The 19,508-nt window shown below is 42.7% G+C and overlaps 1 protein-coding gene across 1 annotated transcript in view; it reads right to left on the reverse strand.

The window, feature by feature from the left end:
* The window catches only part of PPP2R2A (protein phosphatase 2 regulatory subunit Balpha), a 106,580-nt gene extending 87,456 nt beyond the window's left edge, over positions 1–19,124 (reverse strand). Inside the window, exons 1-2 of the mRNA XM_057724419.1 lie at positions 18,985–19,124; positions 15,912–16,058 (exon numbers count right to left, since the gene is read on the reverse strand). Coding sequence (XP_057580402.1) covers positions 15,912–16,058; positions 18,985–18,988 — 151 coding nt within the window. The 5' untranslated portion in view covers positions 18,989–19,124. The remainder of the gene's footprint in view (positions 1–15,911; positions 16,059–18,984) is intronic.
* Between the last annotated feature and the right edge of the window lie 384 nt (positions 19,125–19,508).

The following is a 19,508-nucleotide window of genomic DNA, read 5'->3' on the forward strand; positions in this document are numbered from 1 at the left end:
GTCCAGGAAGATCCCACATGCCACAGAGCAACTAAGCCCGTGTGCCACAACTACTGAGCCTGTGCTCTAGAGTCCGTGAGCCACAACTATTGAGCCCATGTGCCACAACTACTGAAGCCCTAAAGCCTGTGCTCCACAACGAGAGAAGCCACTGCAATGAGAAACCCACACACCTCAATGAAGAGTAGCTCCTGCTCGCCACAGCTAGAGAAAGCCTGCGTGCAGCAATGAAGACCCAATGCAGCCAAAAATAAATAAATAAATTAATTAATTAATTAATATAAAAAAAACTTCCAACTAACCAAAGACTAAAATCTATTCTACTTTTAGATAGCTCTAATCACTAAATCATTCTTTCCTGTGTTGTACAGAAATGTACCTCACTGCAGCTTTATTCTACGGACTCTGGCTCTCCCATCTGGGACCTCCTCAACATGAACACAAAAGCGGTTTAGATATTGGATATAACCATGTCTCCCAAATTTTCTCTTCTCCACAATAATCAACTTAGCTTCTTCAAAGCTGCCTTCCTTGATCCAGCTTTGAACTATGTATCAATGCGTTGTCTCAGTCAGTATCCTCTGCACATAGTCTAAGTGTTCCAAATGCATCCTATGATGCCCAGAACTAAATATAATGATTCAGGCCTGGCAATGACCCATCTGAGTAAAACTGTTACTTGCCCTCTTCTGCAAACTGTATTTCCATCAATGCGGCCAAGATTCTATTGGATTTGACAACCTGTGCTCTCATGTCCATTGCAACATTATTCACAACAGCCAAGATATGAAACAAATCTTAGAATCTGTCAATGGAAGAAGAAATTTTTTTTAAAGTATTTATTTATTTTCTATTGGCTGCATTGGATCTTTGTTACTACACATGGGCTTTCTCTAGTTGTGGGGAGCAGGGGCTACTCTTCATTGCAGTGCGCACGGTTCTTATTGCAGTGGCTTCTCTTGTTGCGGAGCACCGGCTCTAGGCACATGGGCTTCAGTAGCTGCTGCTCATGGGCTTAGTAGTTCTGGCACACAGGCTTAGTTGCTCCTCAGCATGTGGGATCTTCCAAGGTTTTATAGATGTAATACACAGCATGATGTCTATAGTCAGTAATACCATATTTATGACGTACTGAAAATTTGCTAAGACAGCAGATTTCAGGTGCGCTCATCACACACACACACACACACACACACAAAACAGTAACTATGCGAGGAGATGGATACCTTAATTAGCTTGACTGTAGTCATCATTTCACTCTCTCTATATAAAATGCCATGCTGTATACCTTAAATATATATATATAGTTTTTATAAATCAGTCAATCTTCTTGATGAATCTGATGTGCAGTCAAATCTGAGAATCACTGATTTCGCATATCTGTAAGCATATCAACATGCTGTAAAATGCCTGCTGGAAATTATTAACAGCAAATGTTGAGGGGCAGGCTACTTACAGCATATCCAAAGAGCACCGTTCCTCAACCTGGTTTCCCCAAGATATTAAGTATTCTGTGGGGGTGGGGGAGGAAGGATTCTACAGTCAAAAATGTTGGAGAACACAGGGTGTAAAAGGGTTCTATATTGTGTGATTATTTATTTTTTTTTGTGGCTGCGTTGAGTCTTCATTGCTATGCACAGGCTTTCTCTAGTTGCAGTGAGCGGGGGCTGCTCTTTGTTGCGGTGCATGGGCTTCTCGTGGTAGCTTTTCTTGTTGCAGAGCACAGGCTCTAGGTAATCGGCTTCAGTAGTTGTGACACATGGGCTCAGTAGTTGTGGCATGTGGGCTCAGCTGCTCCAAGGCATGTGGGATCTCAAACTGACGTCCCCTGAATTGGCAGGCAGATTCTTTTTTTTTTTTAAGTTCTTTATTGGAGTATAATTGCTTTACACTGTTGTGCCAGTTTCTGCTGTAGAACAAAGTGAATCAGCTGTATTTATACATATATCCCTGTATCCCCTCCCTCCTGCGACTTCTTCCCACACTCTCTATCCCACCCCTCTAAGTCATCATCAGTCATGGAATTGATCTCCCTGCGTTATGCAGCAGCTTCCCACTAGCTATCTATTTTACATTTGGTAGAGTATATATGTCAATGCTACTCTCTCACTTGGTCCCAGCTTCCCCTTCACCCCTCAACCCATTGTCGTCAAGTCCCTTCTCTACACCTGCATCTTTATCTTGCCCTGTCACTGGGTTCATCAGCACCACTTTTTAGATTCCATATATATGAGTTAGCATGTGGTATTTGTTTTTCTCTTCCTGGCTTACTTCGCTCTGTATGACAGACTCTAGGTCCATCCATCTCACTACAAATAACTCAATTTCATTCCTTTTTATGGTTGAGTAATATTCCATTGTATATATCTGCCACATCTTCTTTTATCCATTCATCTGTTGATGGGCATTTAGGTTGCTGTCATATCCTAGCTATTGTAAACAGTGCTGCAGTGAACATTGTGGTACATGTTTCTTTTCAGATTATGGTTTTCTCAGGGTATATGCCCAGTAGTGGAATTGCTAGGTCATATGGTAGTTCTATTTTTAGTTTTTTAAGGAAACTCCATACTATTTTCCATAGTGGCTGTACCAATTTAGGTTCCTACCAACAGTGCAGGAGGGTTCCCTTTTCTCTGTACTCTCTCCAGCGTTTACTGTTTGTAGATTTTTTGATGATGGCCATTCTGACCAGGGTGAGGTGATACCCCATTGTGGCTTTGACTTGCATTTCTCTAATGATTAGTGATGTTGAGCATCTTTTCATGCGTTAGTGGCAGGTGGATTCTTAACCACTGCGCCACCAGGGAAGTCCTATTGTGTGATTTTAAAAAATATACAGTTGACTCTTGAGCAACGCTGGGGTTAGGGGCACCCTCCCTCCACACAGCTAAAAATCTACCTGTAACTTGTAGGCCACCCTCATGCATGCAGCTCCTCCCACCTGAGGTTCTGAGCCACAGATTCAACCAATCACAGATTGTGTTGTACTGTATTATTTACTATCGAAAAAAAATCCACCTATAAGTGGAGCTGCGCAGTTCCAACCTGTATTGTTCAGGGGTTACCTGTACATTGTGAATCTGCAGCAGATGAGATCTAACATGAAGCATTTCCCCAAGCTTAGGGGGCAAAAGATATTGATCCATTAGCCAGCATTATTTGAGTATAATCATTTGATAGTGAAGTAGTAACTTATATGAAGAAGAATCTAAACCCACATTTCTCCATATTATCTTATAAATAAAAAAAAAATTTCACTGCTATTCTTTTTTTTTAATCTTTCCCTAAAGATGCTCTGATGTTCTTTCACTCATAGGCTGTGGTTGCTGGAGCTAGCTTGTACTGGTTTTTAAGAACTGATTGTTAAGTTTTTCAGGAATTTTGTGAGCTGATTGTTAGGAAAAAAAGACATTAAAAATTAAGTTATATAAACTTACAATTAAATTATGTGTGTTATAAACAAAGGTAACAAATACTCAACTCTCATATGACACTTCCTAATTATTTTACTACATTTTACTATTTAGTAGGCTCTTGGGGTTATTTACACCTATCGTGTCTGTGTGGTGGGGACTGGTCTTGATGGGAATATTTACACAAGCAAATGCTAGAAATCAGGGTCCCTCTCATCCCATATCAGAAAGCTGGAAAGGGTTGTTAAACATTTACCAGCACTTCACTGCCCACACATTGGGCGATGACTTTCCCCCATAAGTAAATCTCTGTCCTACGGTTATACTCTGCTTTCCTTCCTAATCAGCATATTTTCACCCTAAAGCATTTCCTCCCATTGACATGTTCCAGTTATGATGACCCTCATCTCCATGACAAACCTGAACCGTTTTTATTTTAAAATTTCAATTCGAGGGGGGTTCTGTGGTGGTCCAGTGCTTAGGACTCCACACTCTCACTGCTGGGCCCCAGGTTCAATACCTGGTCAGGGAACTAAGATCCCACAAGCCGCTCAATGTGACCAAAAAAAAAAAAAATTCCATTTTAGGATGTTTACTAAAACATGCCTGTATATTGGATGTGAACCTTTTTTTCTATTGAGATGGCAAAATAGTGATGTTGGAACATGTGTGGTCACATAAAGATTGACCAAACAACATCAAAAGAAATCAACGCTTACAAATAAAGTTTGTTTTTGAGTCGCAATAAAGATCGATTTGGACATGCTAGAAGCTCTTACTCATTCATGTCTGACCCTACTGCCAGCTAGTATTGCTTCCATAATTCCCCTTAGTAGTCAGTCCACAACTCTACTCCAATGTCTGCTGATGTACTTTAGGACTTACTTAAGTTATTATTTCTGTTTTTCAGCCTCAGTTTGGACATCCATTATATTAGGTTTGTTGGGGTTTGTGTTTTGTTTTGTTTTTTCTGTGTTGGGTCTTCGTTGCTGCGTCCGGACTTTCTCTAGTTGTGCCGAGGGGTGGCTACTCTTCCTTGCGGTGCACGGGCTTCTCAGTGCGGTTGGTGGCTTCTCTTGTTGCAGAGCACAGGCTCTAGGCGTGTGAGCTTCAGTAGTTGTGGCACTCAGGCTTAGTTGCTCCGCAGCAACTGTGGGATCTTCCCAGACCAGGGCTCGAACCTGTGTCCCCTGCATTGGCAGGCAAATTCTTAACCACTGCACCACCAGGGAAGTCCCGGGTTTATTGTATCCTGCCATTATCCACTCATATCTAGTTCAGAGTGTTCTGTAGTTAAGTAACGAGAAATTCTTTAGTGCTGATAGTTGTTCCAAGGCCCCTGGCAGGAGACTAGGCACTGTCCTTCATTATTCCACTGGACTGTTTGACAACACTGATGACATAGCACGACTGTGAGTTCTTACTTACACACATTTCTTTACACACATTTCCTTACTTACACACATTCTTAGCCATGGAACATTCCACCCCCAATCCTATATCTTTGGTGTAGGATGAATAGACCTTCTATTCATCAGTTTCACACTAACTATTTAGATAAACTATTGGGTCGGATACATTCAAGAACCTGGGGGTTCTCTAATATTGATTACTGCATCCAATTCAACCATATCTAAGTTCAATCCAAGTTGCTTCCAGGCCCCTCAGCAACAAACAGTTTAATTATCACTTAACCATCCGGAAAATAGCCTGTGATATTGACACACACTTCCCAATGTCCTGTCTCAACAATAGCACTCCTGAATTCAAACGCTGGTCCAGCATTGAGTCTGCCTTAAGCACTGAAAGCCCCAAAGGATACAGGAAAAGGGATGCCTTTGCTGGTCTTCCTGTGTTCACTTCGCGAATTTTTGAGTGAGCCAAAGCCCTGCTCATTTCAGTTTTTACCACAATTCAGGTTTCAAATCTTATATTATTACTCATGACAACAAAATCAACAATAATATCCTGCATTTGGACAGTATATTAGCTTTGTCATGTATATTATCTCAAAGATGTTCATAAGATAAATGAAGACTCCTTGGGGTTCTAAGAGATTAAGGCATTTGTCATTAAATGCTGGTAGCTTGGAACATCCCTGGTGGTACAGTGGTTGAGAATCCACCTGCACGGTGCAGTGGTTAAGAATCCACCTGCCAATGCAGGGGACACGAGTTTGATCCCTGGTCTGCGAAGATCAAACAGTTGCTGTGGAGCAACTAAGCCTGTGTGCCACAACTACTGAAGCCCATGCTTCTAGAGCCCATGCTCTGCAACAAGAGAAACCATTGCTGTGAGAAGCCTGCACACCACATCGAAGAGTAGCCCCGCTTGCTGCAACTAGAGAAAGCCCGTGCACAGCAAAGACCCAGTGCAGCCAATAAACAAACAAACAAATAAATAAATAAATAAATAAATTTATTAAAACAAACAAAAAAATACTGGTAGCTTACTTGAGGTCACCCAGGTGGTTAGTGGATAGGCTAGGAGCTGGGAGCCAGTTTTTGGCTCAATCTACTCAATCTAATATTTCTTCCGTTATCCTACCCAGCTGCTTATTTCTCTATTGCTTTCCTTGGTACTGTACTTTGGTCCAGAGTACTTATCGAAACACATCCTCAAACACACACATTTTAAAAACAATCCAACTAGAACTGGCCAAGTAAAAATTCCTTGTGAGTAAAACATGTAAACTCACCTACGAGGCTTCAAAATAATAGTCTCGTATGAGTGTACCCCTCATCTTTAGGACAGACTATCCTCTTGCCCCCAAAAGCTTATCAATGCTTCTACCAACACTTGAAGATGGCTTTAGAGAAAATTGAAAGCTTAATGAATCAAATCTGGCTTACACTTAATAGACCTGCAAAAATCTCTCTGACATGGTATGTCGGTAGCTTTGCAATAAAAATTTAAATTTGATAACTTCTTAATTTGGAAAGCAATAAAGCTACGACAAAAGTTGAACTTCAAAATTGCTTTCAGCAAGAGAAATTAGATGAGGCACCGCTCTGCAAATGCTATTTGAAGCACCCACCTCCACAACCTAACCTCCTCCACCACAGCAAAGTTTGAAATTCCCACCAAGTTGACAAAGGAAACATACGAGGTTCTTTGGAAGGTCACGTGAGGATGCTGTTGAGTGCCCCGCCCACGTCTCCTGCCAGAGTCCTTTCCAACCTAAGAAGATGTATCTCCAACACAAGTACCTGCCTCCACAACTCAGCCTCTTTTATCACTATAGGTTTCATGGCCCCAAGCAACTCGTCCAGGGGAAAATACTGCTTAGTGTCTGGAGAGGGAAGCTAATCAAAATCAAGACAACACGATAAGGTAGTAATAACACCAATAAAGTCGGAAGACAGTGCCACAGCTAAAGGATAAATGGGCTTAAGTTATTTCCATTTAGCAAAAGTCTACAGGAACAGCAAACTAACTGAAGAGCACCAGTGCTTGGTAAGATCACTGAGTTAACCAGATGCTATGTTAGGAAATCTGAAGATGAGACAGCAACTGTTGGGTGGGCATTGAAGTTTTGATAACTGAGATCTAAATATTTTAAAGGGATGGTGTTGCCTCGACTGAGTCCTGTTCCTGTTTGGTTCCAATATTGCTGAGAAATGGAACCCCAAAAGCCAGTCTTAAAGGTTTTATAGTAAGAATTCACTCCATATCAATGCAGAGAGATCATAAAGGGCTCACCAAACATCTCAGTCTGGTAACTACATTGCACCCCTTGGGGAAAAACCCAGGTGGTGCAGGAGAGAGATATAATTAGCCCATTTGGAAACAGCATCCCTCTCAGATAAGGAGATGGTGCTCTGTTCCTGGAAGATCCCCAAAGAGTAAAAGTTTAACAGGGTAACTCATAAAAGCTGCACCTACGGAAAACCGACTGGAGGTCCCACTGATGTCACCAACCAAGATTTGGCAGATATTTAAATCCAGCCCTCAGCAAACACAGCCTAATTTGGAAAGAGAGTAGGTTTGTCTTTTAACAAGCAAAAAAAAAAAAAAAAAAAAAGTCACAAAAATCAAAGCATTGTCTTCTCTAAAAGGACACCTATGGTGGGTAAGAGAACCAGTATGCTCAACTGGGACACCACACTGCATCTCTGGGAAGAACAGAAGTCAACCCAGAGAGCCTTCTACAGAGTGAAGGTTTCATACCCAAAAACTACACAAGGAAGGAAGTGGAGCATGAGATTCCGGACACACATCTGAGACCTTACTACCACTGAAGGCGTATTTGTGAGACCATTCTCTCAAGAGTCTACGTGTTACGCCACTGGAATGTTAGGATCTGGATGAAAGAGGGGGAAAAGAGCAGTAACCGGAATAAGAACCAGTCAACTTTTCTTTTGATTGACAACTTGGTGTTCTCAATGGGAAGAGCTGGCAGATGATCTGAAGGACGTTGAAAAGTACTAATAGCCACTCTCCACACAGGATTATTGATGGTAGGGTTATCGGTATGGTGTCAGATAATGTCAAATGACAGATAATGTCAAATGGATTTTAGACGGAAATAAGTCCAGGTTTGCTCTTTTTTTCCTCTCTCTCTCTCAAAAGTGTCTAGGTTTGGATGATAAGGTATATGGTCACCTTATTAATGAGTTACATTAGCTTTCTCTGCTCACCTGGTCTCTCTCAGCCTCAGTCAGCCTGGCATCACGGAACATGAGAAAACACTGAATGCAGAAACCCTGGGTCCCACGCCTGACCCTGCCACTACCAGCTGAGACCTCAGGCAGAGACACCACCAACTGGGGTTGCTTCCTAACCTATGAAGTGAAAGAAATGGCACTTGAGTCTGTCAGTGGTCTCTTTGAGTTCCAAAAATATGACTACAGGAAAAAACCTTTTGTTTTTTGCCTACTCAACCCCACCTACTCAGTCTTCACCTTACTCTTCACCTCCTACGATGAAAGGAACATCACTCCTTAGATGTTTCTGCCTCGTCTCTGGACTTCTTCACTCACGCAGATTTAACTGAGTCATATACCTCTTCAAAATCAACTTAAAAAAATTTTTTTTTGCCACCACCTCCTCTTTGTCTTTTGCTCTTTCAGTAAAGCATGCTCATGAGATCAGATGGAGTTTAATAAAGCAGCGCACTTTGGTTTTCTTTTGCTTCTTTTCCTCCCCGTTATAACCTCTGAAGTCTCTCTTAAGTGGTAGTTGAACAATACATTTCTTAGTGACATACTAAATAACATGAGGTGAAAGGCGATTATTATCTTAAAGAAGAAATTGTTATACCCCACACAGAAAAGACACAGAGTCACACAGGTAGACACAGAAGACACATAGGTTTGTAAGCGGCTGGAATGCCCTGATTGAATTATGGGGAGGTGGTAGAGTAGTGTTTCTCAACCTTGGTTTAACATCCAACTCATCCAGGAGCTTTAAATACTATTGATATCTTGCTCCCACCCTCCACAAATTTTGATTTAATTGATCTGGGATGTGGCTTTGGACACATGTTGGGATTTTTAAAAGCTCCCCTTGGGATTCTAACATATAGTCAAAACTGAGAACCACTGTAAGAAGAGAAATTGAAAATTATGCTAAAAACAATTCGATCCAGAGATTCATCTTATAAAGGTGTGGTCTTGGGATTTGTCATTTGAAACAGTCACCATGGAGACGGGCCTCAAAGAATTTTGGAAAGAAGATCCATTCCAGAACTTTCTTTATCTAATCCTCCCACATCTATGAGAGAATCCTAACTTGGGGTCAGTGAACCCTGGGACCACATGCATGCAAAATATTCTCTGTATATGTGAATGTGCATTGTTGCAAGCAGAGGGCCCATAGTATTCATTAGATTTTTAAAGAAGACCATGACCCGAAATATTAAAAACCGCTGATCTGGGACTTCCCTGGTAGTGCAATGGTTAAGAATCTGCCTGCCAATGCAGGGGACACAGGTTCTATCCCAGATCCAGGAAGATCCCACATGCTGTGGAGCAGCTAAGCCTGTGCACTGCAACTACTGAGCCCTTATGCTACAACTACTGAAGCCCATATGCCTAGAGCCCAGGCTCCGCAGCAAGAGAAGTCTCACTGCAATGAGAAATCTCTACACTGCAATGAAGAGTAGTTCCCACTTGCCACAACTAGAGAAAACCCGTGTGCAGGAACAAAGACCCAATGCAGGCAAAAATAAAAATAAATAAACAAACAAAAAAAAACCCCACTGATTTATTGGAAAGAAGAAGATAATACGAGATGATTAATTTTGGATAGCAAATATCCTTATGTTGGTTGAATACTGGTCCCTTATGGATCATCCCTGGGAATCAGTGCTCCTAGTGAAACAGTATCACTCACAATTTTTACATTTTTTCATTTTATAGAAGCATAGTTGATTTACAATATTGTGTCAATCTCTGCTGTGCAGCGAAGTGACTTAGTATATATACACATATATACATTCTTTTATATATATATATTCTTTTCCATTATGGTTTATCACAGGATGTTGAATGGGGGAAGTGGGGTGGGAGAGGAATGGACTGGGAGTTTGGGGTTGGTAGATGCAAACTATTACATAGAGCATGGATAAACAACAAGGTCCTACTGTATAGTGCAGGGAACTATATTCAATATCCTGTAACGTTTTTTTATGAGGTCCTCTACTCTGCTGAAATGGGGTTAATGCCACCTGTTGTGTCCCACAGGTGTGTCACGTGACACAGCAGCATGGCTGGTTTTGCAGGTGGTGCTAAGTGAATGAATTGCTTTCAGGAGGGAATAACAACGGCCACAGAAGCAGCAAATATTTACCTTGCACTTGCTAGCAGTGCCAGACACCAATCTAAGCCCTTGACACACATTAACTCATTTGTGCTTCACAACAGCCCTGGGAGGTAGGGACAATTAGCCTCCTTTTACAGGTGAGAAATCAGAAGCACAGAGATTGTAAGTAACTCAACAAGGTCTCTCAGCTAATAAGTGGCAGAGTTGAGATTCAAACGCATGCTCTCTGGCGCCAGGATCCATCTCTTATTTATTTATGTACTTATTTATTTATCTCTTTATTTTGGCTGTCTTGAGTCCTCATTGCTGCTCATGGGCTTTCGCTAGTTGTGGCGAGCAGGGGCTACTCTTTGTTGTGGTGCGCAGTGTTCTCATTGCGTGGCTTCTCTTATTGCGGAGCCCAGGCTCTAGGCATGAGGGCTTCAGTGGTTGCAGCATGTGGGCTCAGTCGTTGTGGCTTGCGGGCTCTAGAGTGCAGACTCAGTAGTTGTGGCACACGGGCTTAGTTGCTCTGAGGCATGTGGGATCTTCCTGGACCAGCGCTAGAACCTGTGTTCCCTGCATTGGCAGGCGGATTCTTAACCACTGCGCCACCAGGGAAGCCCCAGGGTCCGTCTTTATCTAAACATCACAGAAATGAAATGACCAATTAGACAACTAGTAACACATGTTTTGAAAAGCTTTCAGTGCTGCAAAGCTCATTGTGCTCTTCATCCTCATTACCATTATTACCTGGCTAGAGATTTAGGGTGACACTAATACAGCTAGGATGACAACACCATAGCTGAGGGAACTGGAGTATGAGGCAATGAAATGTGCTTTTCTTCTACTTATTTACCAAGAATTTCTACTCAACAGTTGCCGCTGAGAACACGACCTTCCTTCTAAGTGCTCATGGGAGACATGCCTTTGAAGAAAGGCAGACCGATGACTCCAAACCTTGAAGGTGACAAGCAGGCTGATTTGTGACATGGCAGAGTCATGCCCACTCTTCTTTGTCACTGGACTGAATTCCTCTGCAGAAAGTCTGAGAGCACAGTCATGATAAGCGTGCCATTTTATACCACCACCATCCGCTGGCGGTCCTCCATAAATGATTCCGCGCTAAATACAGGTCCTACTCGTTACCCAAGGAGCTACCGCCTCCAGGTTGTGCTTGGAGATGTGTTTCACAGCTTTGGACCTCAAAGGAGAAAGAACTTGGATGTCTTTCAGGGTGAGCTTCAGGTTCTTCCAGAGAAATTGACTCTGAGGCCAAATTCAAAATATCTGCGACCTCCATCATGTCACTCTAGCTCCTAAAAATTGATGGAAAGTTCTATAGTATTCATCCACGTCACTTGCAGTTTTTTTTGGGGGGGGAAGGGGTTGCTTTTCAGTCTTGGGGGGTTTTTTTGTCAGCCAAAACTTTGCAGTTTGGAATTACACTGTGAAACCCTTAACCTTTTTCTGGAACTTAATGGCATACGCTTGCTTTACCAACGACCTCTTGGAGGTCTCTCTCCAGTACCCCCAAAGACATGCTTTCCTCTGTCACCAAACAGAACATCCTGGGGAAACCGTGCAGCCATGTTACTGATCTTGTCTGCCTGTGTTGCCACCAGAAGTCACACAGTGACACAAACAAAGCACGCGGAAATGGAAAGGCAGACATGTGACATCCTCACCCTCCCAGAGGAGTTGAACATGTTTCTGCAAGTGTCAGAAACATAATAGAACTGTCAAAAGTTGACTGAATAGCGTATGTGTTGTGAAATGTCACAGGTTTTTTGTTGTTCGATGACAATGTAAAAACTGCAAGATTTTTCAGTAAAATAGAAAAGTAAATGCACTGGTATAAGTCAGTAGATGATCACAGTACGTGTGCTGTCCCATCCCCACTTGGCTGTCACCACGTTTGTTTACATATCTGCTTACAGGCTTTGCATTTCTCTGTGCACAGGTTTCTGACCCTCCCTTTTGAGTGCCCTGTTGAGAGAGGCTGAATCTCTAGAAGGTCTCCTTGGATTTTCCCCCTCAGTTACTTGGCTTCTTAGAGGATGCTCTGACTACTGGGTAGGAGGGAATTTGGTCCAGTTCAAAACAAGCCTGCTTCCCACCTCCACCCCCAACCTCCTCATCTCCCACCTACAGTTATATAACAGATGAAGTCCAAAATATTGACCTGGGAGAGAGAGAAAAAATATTTGTGGGAATGCAGAAGGGACCTTCTATTATCTGATGAGCCTGTCTCACATGTGATGAGGACTAATGGACCAGCCAGCCAACTGGCTACTGAAGACATCAATCTAAAAGATGTATTCAGGGGACTTCCCTGGAGGTCCAGTGGTTAAGAATCTGTGCTTCCACTGCTGAGGGCACAGGTTCAATCCCTGGTTGGGGAACTAAGATCCTGCATGCTGCACAGTACTGCCAAAAAAAAGAGGTGTATTCAACCATCACTGGAGTAGAGTTGAACGATCCCATCCAGTTAAGAGCAGGTTTCCTACCAAATGGATGAAATATAAATCGGTTGGTCCTGCTACCACCAAAGGAGAGCATGCCCTGGAAGAAAAACAAAACACTTCCCCCTTGTACCTTTAGCGTTTTGTGGCACACGCATGTAAGGTCCAGGTACCACTTTATGCAGGTCCTCCCCAGCCTTGAAGGCAGCCAGCTGACAGTTGTCTGAATAATGGATGACATTGCATTGTTTACCTGGAACAACTTATTTTTATTTAAATTGGAAACTATGCTCTCTGTCTTCTAAGAAGCTGTCTGGTTCAGAAATTCAGGGGAAAAAATCTCATAAACCTATTGTTTTAAACATAAAGAGGTATGTACTATGTATTTATTTATTTTTTTTTATTTTTTATTTTTTTTTTTTTTTATTATTATTTTATTTTATTTTTTTGGGGGGTACACCAGGTTCAATCAACTGTTTTTATACACATATCCCCATATTCCCTCCCTTCCTTGACGCAACTAAGCCTGAGTGCCACAACTACTGAGCCCACATGCTGCAACTACTGAAGCCCAAGCACCTAGACCCTGTGCTCTGCAACAAGGGAAGCCACCACAATGAGAAACCCACACACTGCAACAAAGTGTGGCCCCTGCTCACCACAACTAGAGACAGGCCGTGTGCAGCAACGAAGACCCAATGCAGCCAAAAATTAAAAAATAAATTAATTAAAAACAAAACAACAACAACAAAAATTATTACGTACCTATCATCAGTTTTTTTTTTTTTTTTTCTGGCTGCACTGGGTCTTCATTGCTGTTTGTGGGCTTTCACTAGTTGTGGTGAGTGGGGGCTCCTCTTCATTGCAGTGCGCAGGCTTCTCTCTTTGTAGTGGCTTCTCTTGTTGAGGAACATGGGCTCTAGGCGAGTGGGCTTCAGTAGTTGCAGCACACAGGCTCAGTAGTTGCGGCACTCGGGCCCTAGAGTGCACGGGCTTCAGTAGTTGTGGCTTGTGGGCTCAGTAGTTGTGTTGCACGGGCTTAGCTGCTCAGCCACATGTGGGATCTTCCTGGACCAAGGCTCAAATCCATGTCCCCTGCATTGGCAGGAGGATTCTTAACAATTGCACCATCAGGGAAGTCCCCTATCATGTATTTGTTAAGCTAAGTTCTGGAAATACAGAGATAAAAGAGGCACTGCCCCTGCCTTCAAGGAGCTTTTAGTCTAGTGAGAGACAAGTATGGAAACTGATCATTACAACACAATAAGATAAATTCTATGTAGTAGAGATACACATGAGACAGGACAAAAACACATGGAAAGAGGGAGGACGCCCATGATGCTTTTTACAGCACTCTCTGTTTTTATGTAGTTTTATTATTCTGTTAGTATAGCATTTAGCTAGTCGTTTGAGAGCTGCTAATGAGATGTAAGGCTGAAACGCTGATTTAAGTTTTCGGTGTCACTGAGGCCTATATGATTAAACTACAATACAACCTCATGAAATTTATTGCTAAGCTGGTAAGGCGCTGACAAAAAGCACCATTAAGAGATAGGCAAATAGCAGTGTGGGTTGGACAGGTAGGTGGAGGGAATCCAAGTTGGGAAGGAGAAGGGAATGGACTTCTTTACGTATCTGTTATGCTTCCCGGGCACATCTCACCTGCACGTTATGAAAGCCTCACTGGGGAACCTTCAAAGCAGTTATTATTACCAATCCCGCCCCCATCCCCCCTAACCAGAAAGATACAGACGTTCAGAGAGGCTGATAAACTTGCCCAAAGTCACACAGCTCCTAAGTGAGACAGCTGGCCATGCCAATTCAGGTCTCCAGGACTCCCAGCCTTGGGATTCTCCCATTCCACCTCCCAAGGGTCCTGCATTTCCTGAGGTCCCCTTCACTGTTCTAACAAAGCCCTAGGCACAACCCTGTGTGCTGGATTACTGACTTGGAAGTTACCCTGGAAAGGAACTGGAACCAAGGACGGGGTGCCCCAAACCTCTAAGCATGGAGTCATCACCCAGGGTTCAGCCAGAGGAAAGCATTGTTTGAGGAACCAGGCGCCGGCGATGGCCCGGGTGAGATAAGACTGCTGACGATTGCCGAGAGGCTGCTGCAGGGCCCTGCTCCATTCAAGCAGGAAAATGTGTCACTTCCTCCCAGCTCCTATATCATTTCTCTGCGGGGGAGGAGGGGGAAGGAACCGAGCCTTGAAAGAATTTAGAATGGGGCCGGGTGGGGTGAGGGGGAAGGCCAGTCGGAGTGGAAGAGTAGGATTTAACCAGCTCTGGCTACACCCTATTTAAAAGCCCCGGCATATTTTTACTTCTTGGCTTCTTGGCAGCCTACCCTCCTGTGTCCTCATCCTTTTTTTAATTCCGTGCTGGAATCTCAGCACATTTACTCCTCCCCCACTTCCTTCTCATATGCAAAATCTCACTCCTCAATCTTGGCTGCATTTATTTTTCTGCAAAGCTGAAACATTTCGAGCTGGTTGAATGCATCCCCCCCCCCCGCCCCCAACCACGGCCCCAACCAGTAGAAATGTGTACACACACACACACACACACACACACACACACACACACACACAGCACTCAGTGCCTGATTCCCACAGAACAGCTATTTTAAAGAGTCCTGGTTTTGCTAACAGCTCCACTCAGCTATTTCTCCCTCGTGATCTCACTGGAAAAGTAATGAAAGGAAAGGAAAAAATGGGGTTAATCCTAACCAATCTGCGTTTGCAGAGGAGCTACAGTATTTAGAAATGGAAGAGCTTATCGTGTTTAACTTTCTTTCTGCGGAGGAGAAAACTGGGGCCGGCAGAGATTAAATGACTTATTCCCAGGCTCACAGCTGGCGAAGAGCAGGACCCAGGCTGCAGCTTAGGTCCCCATGGTGGACTTTGCTCTGTTGTTAGAGATCAGGCCAGAGGTGGCTTTGACAGGCGGGCATTTCTAACGCCCCAAACTCTTCTTCCTTCTGTAATGCACTGCGCGTGCATAATTGCTCCACTATAGAGCTTTTGTGACATTTCAGGGCCTTCCTTGAACCCTGCCTTAAATGGCTGTTTCCTCAAACGTCCTGAAAGCTGGGCTTGCCGCTCAGGTGCATTTTGAGTTTCACAAGAGGTAACCCCTTCAACCTTTCATTCCGAAGCCACCTAGACTTTGGCAACAACCAGTTTCCTTATTTGCCCTGTTCCTTATTTGGAAGCCGCTGAGTTTTCCCCCAAACATGTTGGGACCATTCTAATTGGCAAGGTGTGTGTCAACACATCTAAACTCACCTGCCAACTTGCATTGTTCACCTTTCAAAGTGGTTCCAGGAGAAAAGCCGGTTCCCTTCCCAGCTCTTGCTCGATACCACACACACCCAGCCCACGGGATCAGAAGGGCTTGTGCAAGGAGAATTTCCTGTTCTGCTGACTCATCTCCTGCAGCGAGATGGAAGACAAGTTTGTATTTTCTTTTCCAGCTTTTAAAGGGAAATGGGAGTCTTACAAGTTTGGGTGTCTTAGAGATGATATCCAGTATAGGCAGCACCTGGCCCGTAGTAGGGCTGAATAAATGAGCGTGGTTGAATGGGTTCATGGTGGCCCCAAAAGCACACTGAGGGTGGTGAGTGCTCAGGGGAGAGACACGAGGCTGGCTGGGGGTGGAACACCACCAACGGGCTCTGAGCTTCCATTTTGAAGGGAGGGTTTTGACTCCTAGCCAAGAGGACAGTTTAAAGAAGGCATGCTTGGGTTTCACTTGTGAATGGGTAACAATGCAGCAGCCAGACTTGGTACCCCATATGATTTCCGACTGAAAACAAAGGCATTCCTCTTCTCCAAGAGAACCTAAATCGAGGGAAGGATGATTCAACACAGTGTAGGAAACAGCAGGAAATCCGTCAATAGCATTTACATCTGGGAGGCAATAGAGCCAGATTTTTGCCAAACAAGACTCAAATTAAGGGGGAAAAAAGGATCCTGATAAGATTTGTGCATTTCAATGTATGCACATTTTAAACCTAAAAAAAATTATGTACATATTAATGGAGTAGGGGGTGGGGAGTGATGGATACATGAGGTTCTATTATAATATTCTCTTTATTTTGTAATGTTTGAAATTTTTCATAATAAAAATATTTTAAACACTTGGATCCTATTTTTGACTCTAATTTTCAGTGCTTCCTCATGACTTTTATTTCTATACGTCAACATCGTCATCTAATATAGGAATATCTCAATGTATTGCTTCTTGGTAAGGATGTTAATTGTGAAATCATGTATAGGACAGTACTTGGTAAATTATATGGCCTAAGGAATGCACTAGTTAGAAAAGACACATGTTTACCATGGTAAAGATAATCTGAGCACATACTAAAAAAATTCAAGCCAAACAAAAGATATAATGTGGAAGTTTCTCCCAGTACTTTCCTCCAGAAGCAATCACTGTTATCACAGGGAATCTATGGCTATGAAATTTCCTATTTTCACACGAAATTTTTAAAGTGACTTAAAACTTCTAGGCCAGTGGGGCTCAGACTTTAGGAAAGAATCATTGAGGTAGAACCCAGAACTGCACATTTCTCACCAGCCTTTCATGGGTACAGGAATCCCTTGGGAATCTTGCTGAAATGCAGATTCTGATGCAGTAGGTCAGGGGCTGGGCCTGGGAGCCTGCATTTCTAACCAGCTCCCACATGATGCTGGTCCAGGACCACACCTGAGTGGCAAGGCTTTGAACATTTCTTACTCTGCCTGAAAAACTCCTTAGAAAAAGGAGGCTTATCCCAAATACTTGCAGTAAAATAATGAAGCACATAGAATTCTAAGAATCAAAGCAATATTGAAAAATGACCTGACACAGACAAACATCCCTTCTAAAAGCACCTCAGATCTGCTCTGATCCTGAGAACCAGTGAACATCCCCTCAAGGAGGGCAAGTTCTTATAACTTCATCTCTTCTGGGCTCTAAACTCTATAATAAGAATGAAGTCCTCTGTGCCACCCAAAGGGTGCCTCCCAGGTATAAAAATAACATTTTCTGCCAACATATAGCTCCTAATTTTTTCACTTCACTGCTCCTCTCCAATGACAACTGATCTCAAAAGATTTCATGCCCCAAAGAAGATAAAGAGTGACACTCATACCTGCATCAACAAACATTATTACAAACTATCTTATCTCCCATTTTGTTCTCCCAAAAGCCCATTTGTTTTTCCTAAAGAAACCCATTTGTTCCTTCCAAAGGAGCCCTTTTCTCCCTCCTCCCATTTCCCTGTTAAATTATTCAAATAAACTCCTAACTTAAGGTATTGAGTTGAGCTACTTTCTATATGTGCTCCTGAGTACCTATGTGAATAAACACTCTCTTTTCCCTTGCAATTCTGGCTTTTGTCAATTTAATTCACAGGCCCACAAGAACTTAACCTACCTCCCTGACATCTATTAATAGTACCTTATATATGGTAGAAACCTCTTGATGGAGAGCAAGTGTTATGTCTTTTTCTCTTTGAAAAAAATTTTTTAAAATTGTGGTGAGATACACATAACAAAATTTACCACTGTAACCATTTTTGAGTACAGTTCAGTTCTAAGTACATAGTAAGTCCCCAACATATGGATGAGTTCCGTTTGGAGGGTGTGTTTGTAAGTCCAACAAAATTAGCCTAGGTACCCAATTAACATAATTGGCTGTATAGTACTGTACTATAGTAGGTTTATAATACTTCTGACATAAGTAATATATTTTAAAAAGCACAAAAAATAAAAAAAAACATTTTTAATCTTAAAGGAATACTTTGAAAAATACAGTAGTACCAGCTACATCACCGCTGCTTTTACGCTTGCTTCCAGACATCCTGGGCTTGAAATAAAGATACTGTACTACTGTACTCTATACAGTACTGTACAGTAAAGTACACAAAAGCAAAACCACTTGTAGAGGATACACACACTTGACAATGTACTCCAGACACGTGAACTAACTTATGGGACTGGACATACGAACACACATTCGCATCTCTGAAAGTTCGCAACTTGAAGGTCCGTATGTAGGGGAATTCCTATACTCACATAGTTGTATAATCCACCCCCAGGACTTTTTTGCTTTGCAAAACGGAAACTCTATACCTGTTAAAAAAAAACAAAAACAAAAAAACCAAAAAAACCCAGCTCCCATTTCCCTGTTCCCCCAGCTCCTGGCAACCACCATTCTACTTCCTGTTTCTATGAATTTGAATAATCTAGATGCTTCATATAAGTAAATCATATAGTAGTTGTCTTTTTGTAACTGGCTTATTTCTCTTAGCATAATGTCCTTAAGGTTTATTCCTTTATTTGAAATGTTTTTAACAAAATGAATACTCACTCATAGAAGTATTCCAGAGTCAGCGTCCCATGACGTTTCCTCTTGTCAGATTTTATTTGTAAGGATGAGTCTGTGTGCATATATGCGGGCACGTGTGTGTATGCATGGCTCATGTGCACGCCTTGTGCCTGTCTGTATGATTTGTTTTATTTTTCTTGTCAAGGCTGGTACTTCACCAGCTGAAAGGCTCTAAGTGATTCATGTCATCTTACCTCACACTATTCCTGTTAAGTCATGAAGCTAAAATAAATAGACATTTCAGAAACAAGTGAGTCCTTGGTTGAAAGTCAGATTGCAGGGCTGTTCTGTTTGTGGCTGCCTTGTCTCCAGCACTGCCCTAGGGGAGACAAGCTCTTGGTTGTAATCCCTGAGTAGGTCAGCTTGGTGTGTGTCCCGTGGGCACCGTGGCCACGTCTAGCCCTGCCCTGCTCCTGATTCACAAAGGGGGTGTGTGACTTTGGGAGGGCTCTCCATAAAATCACCCAAGGCCTGTGTCCTATGGGCTCTGGGACATGGCATTATCA

This window comes from Hippopotamus amphibius, chromosome 2, assembly GCF_030028045.1.
Source record: "Hippopotamus amphibius kiboko isolate mHipAmp2 chromosome 2, mHipAmp2.hap2, whole genome shotgun sequence".
In the NCBI taxonomy this organism is placed as follows: Eukaryota; Metazoa; Chordata; class Mammalia; order Artiodactyla; family Hippopotamidae; genus Hippopotamus; species Hippopotamus amphibius.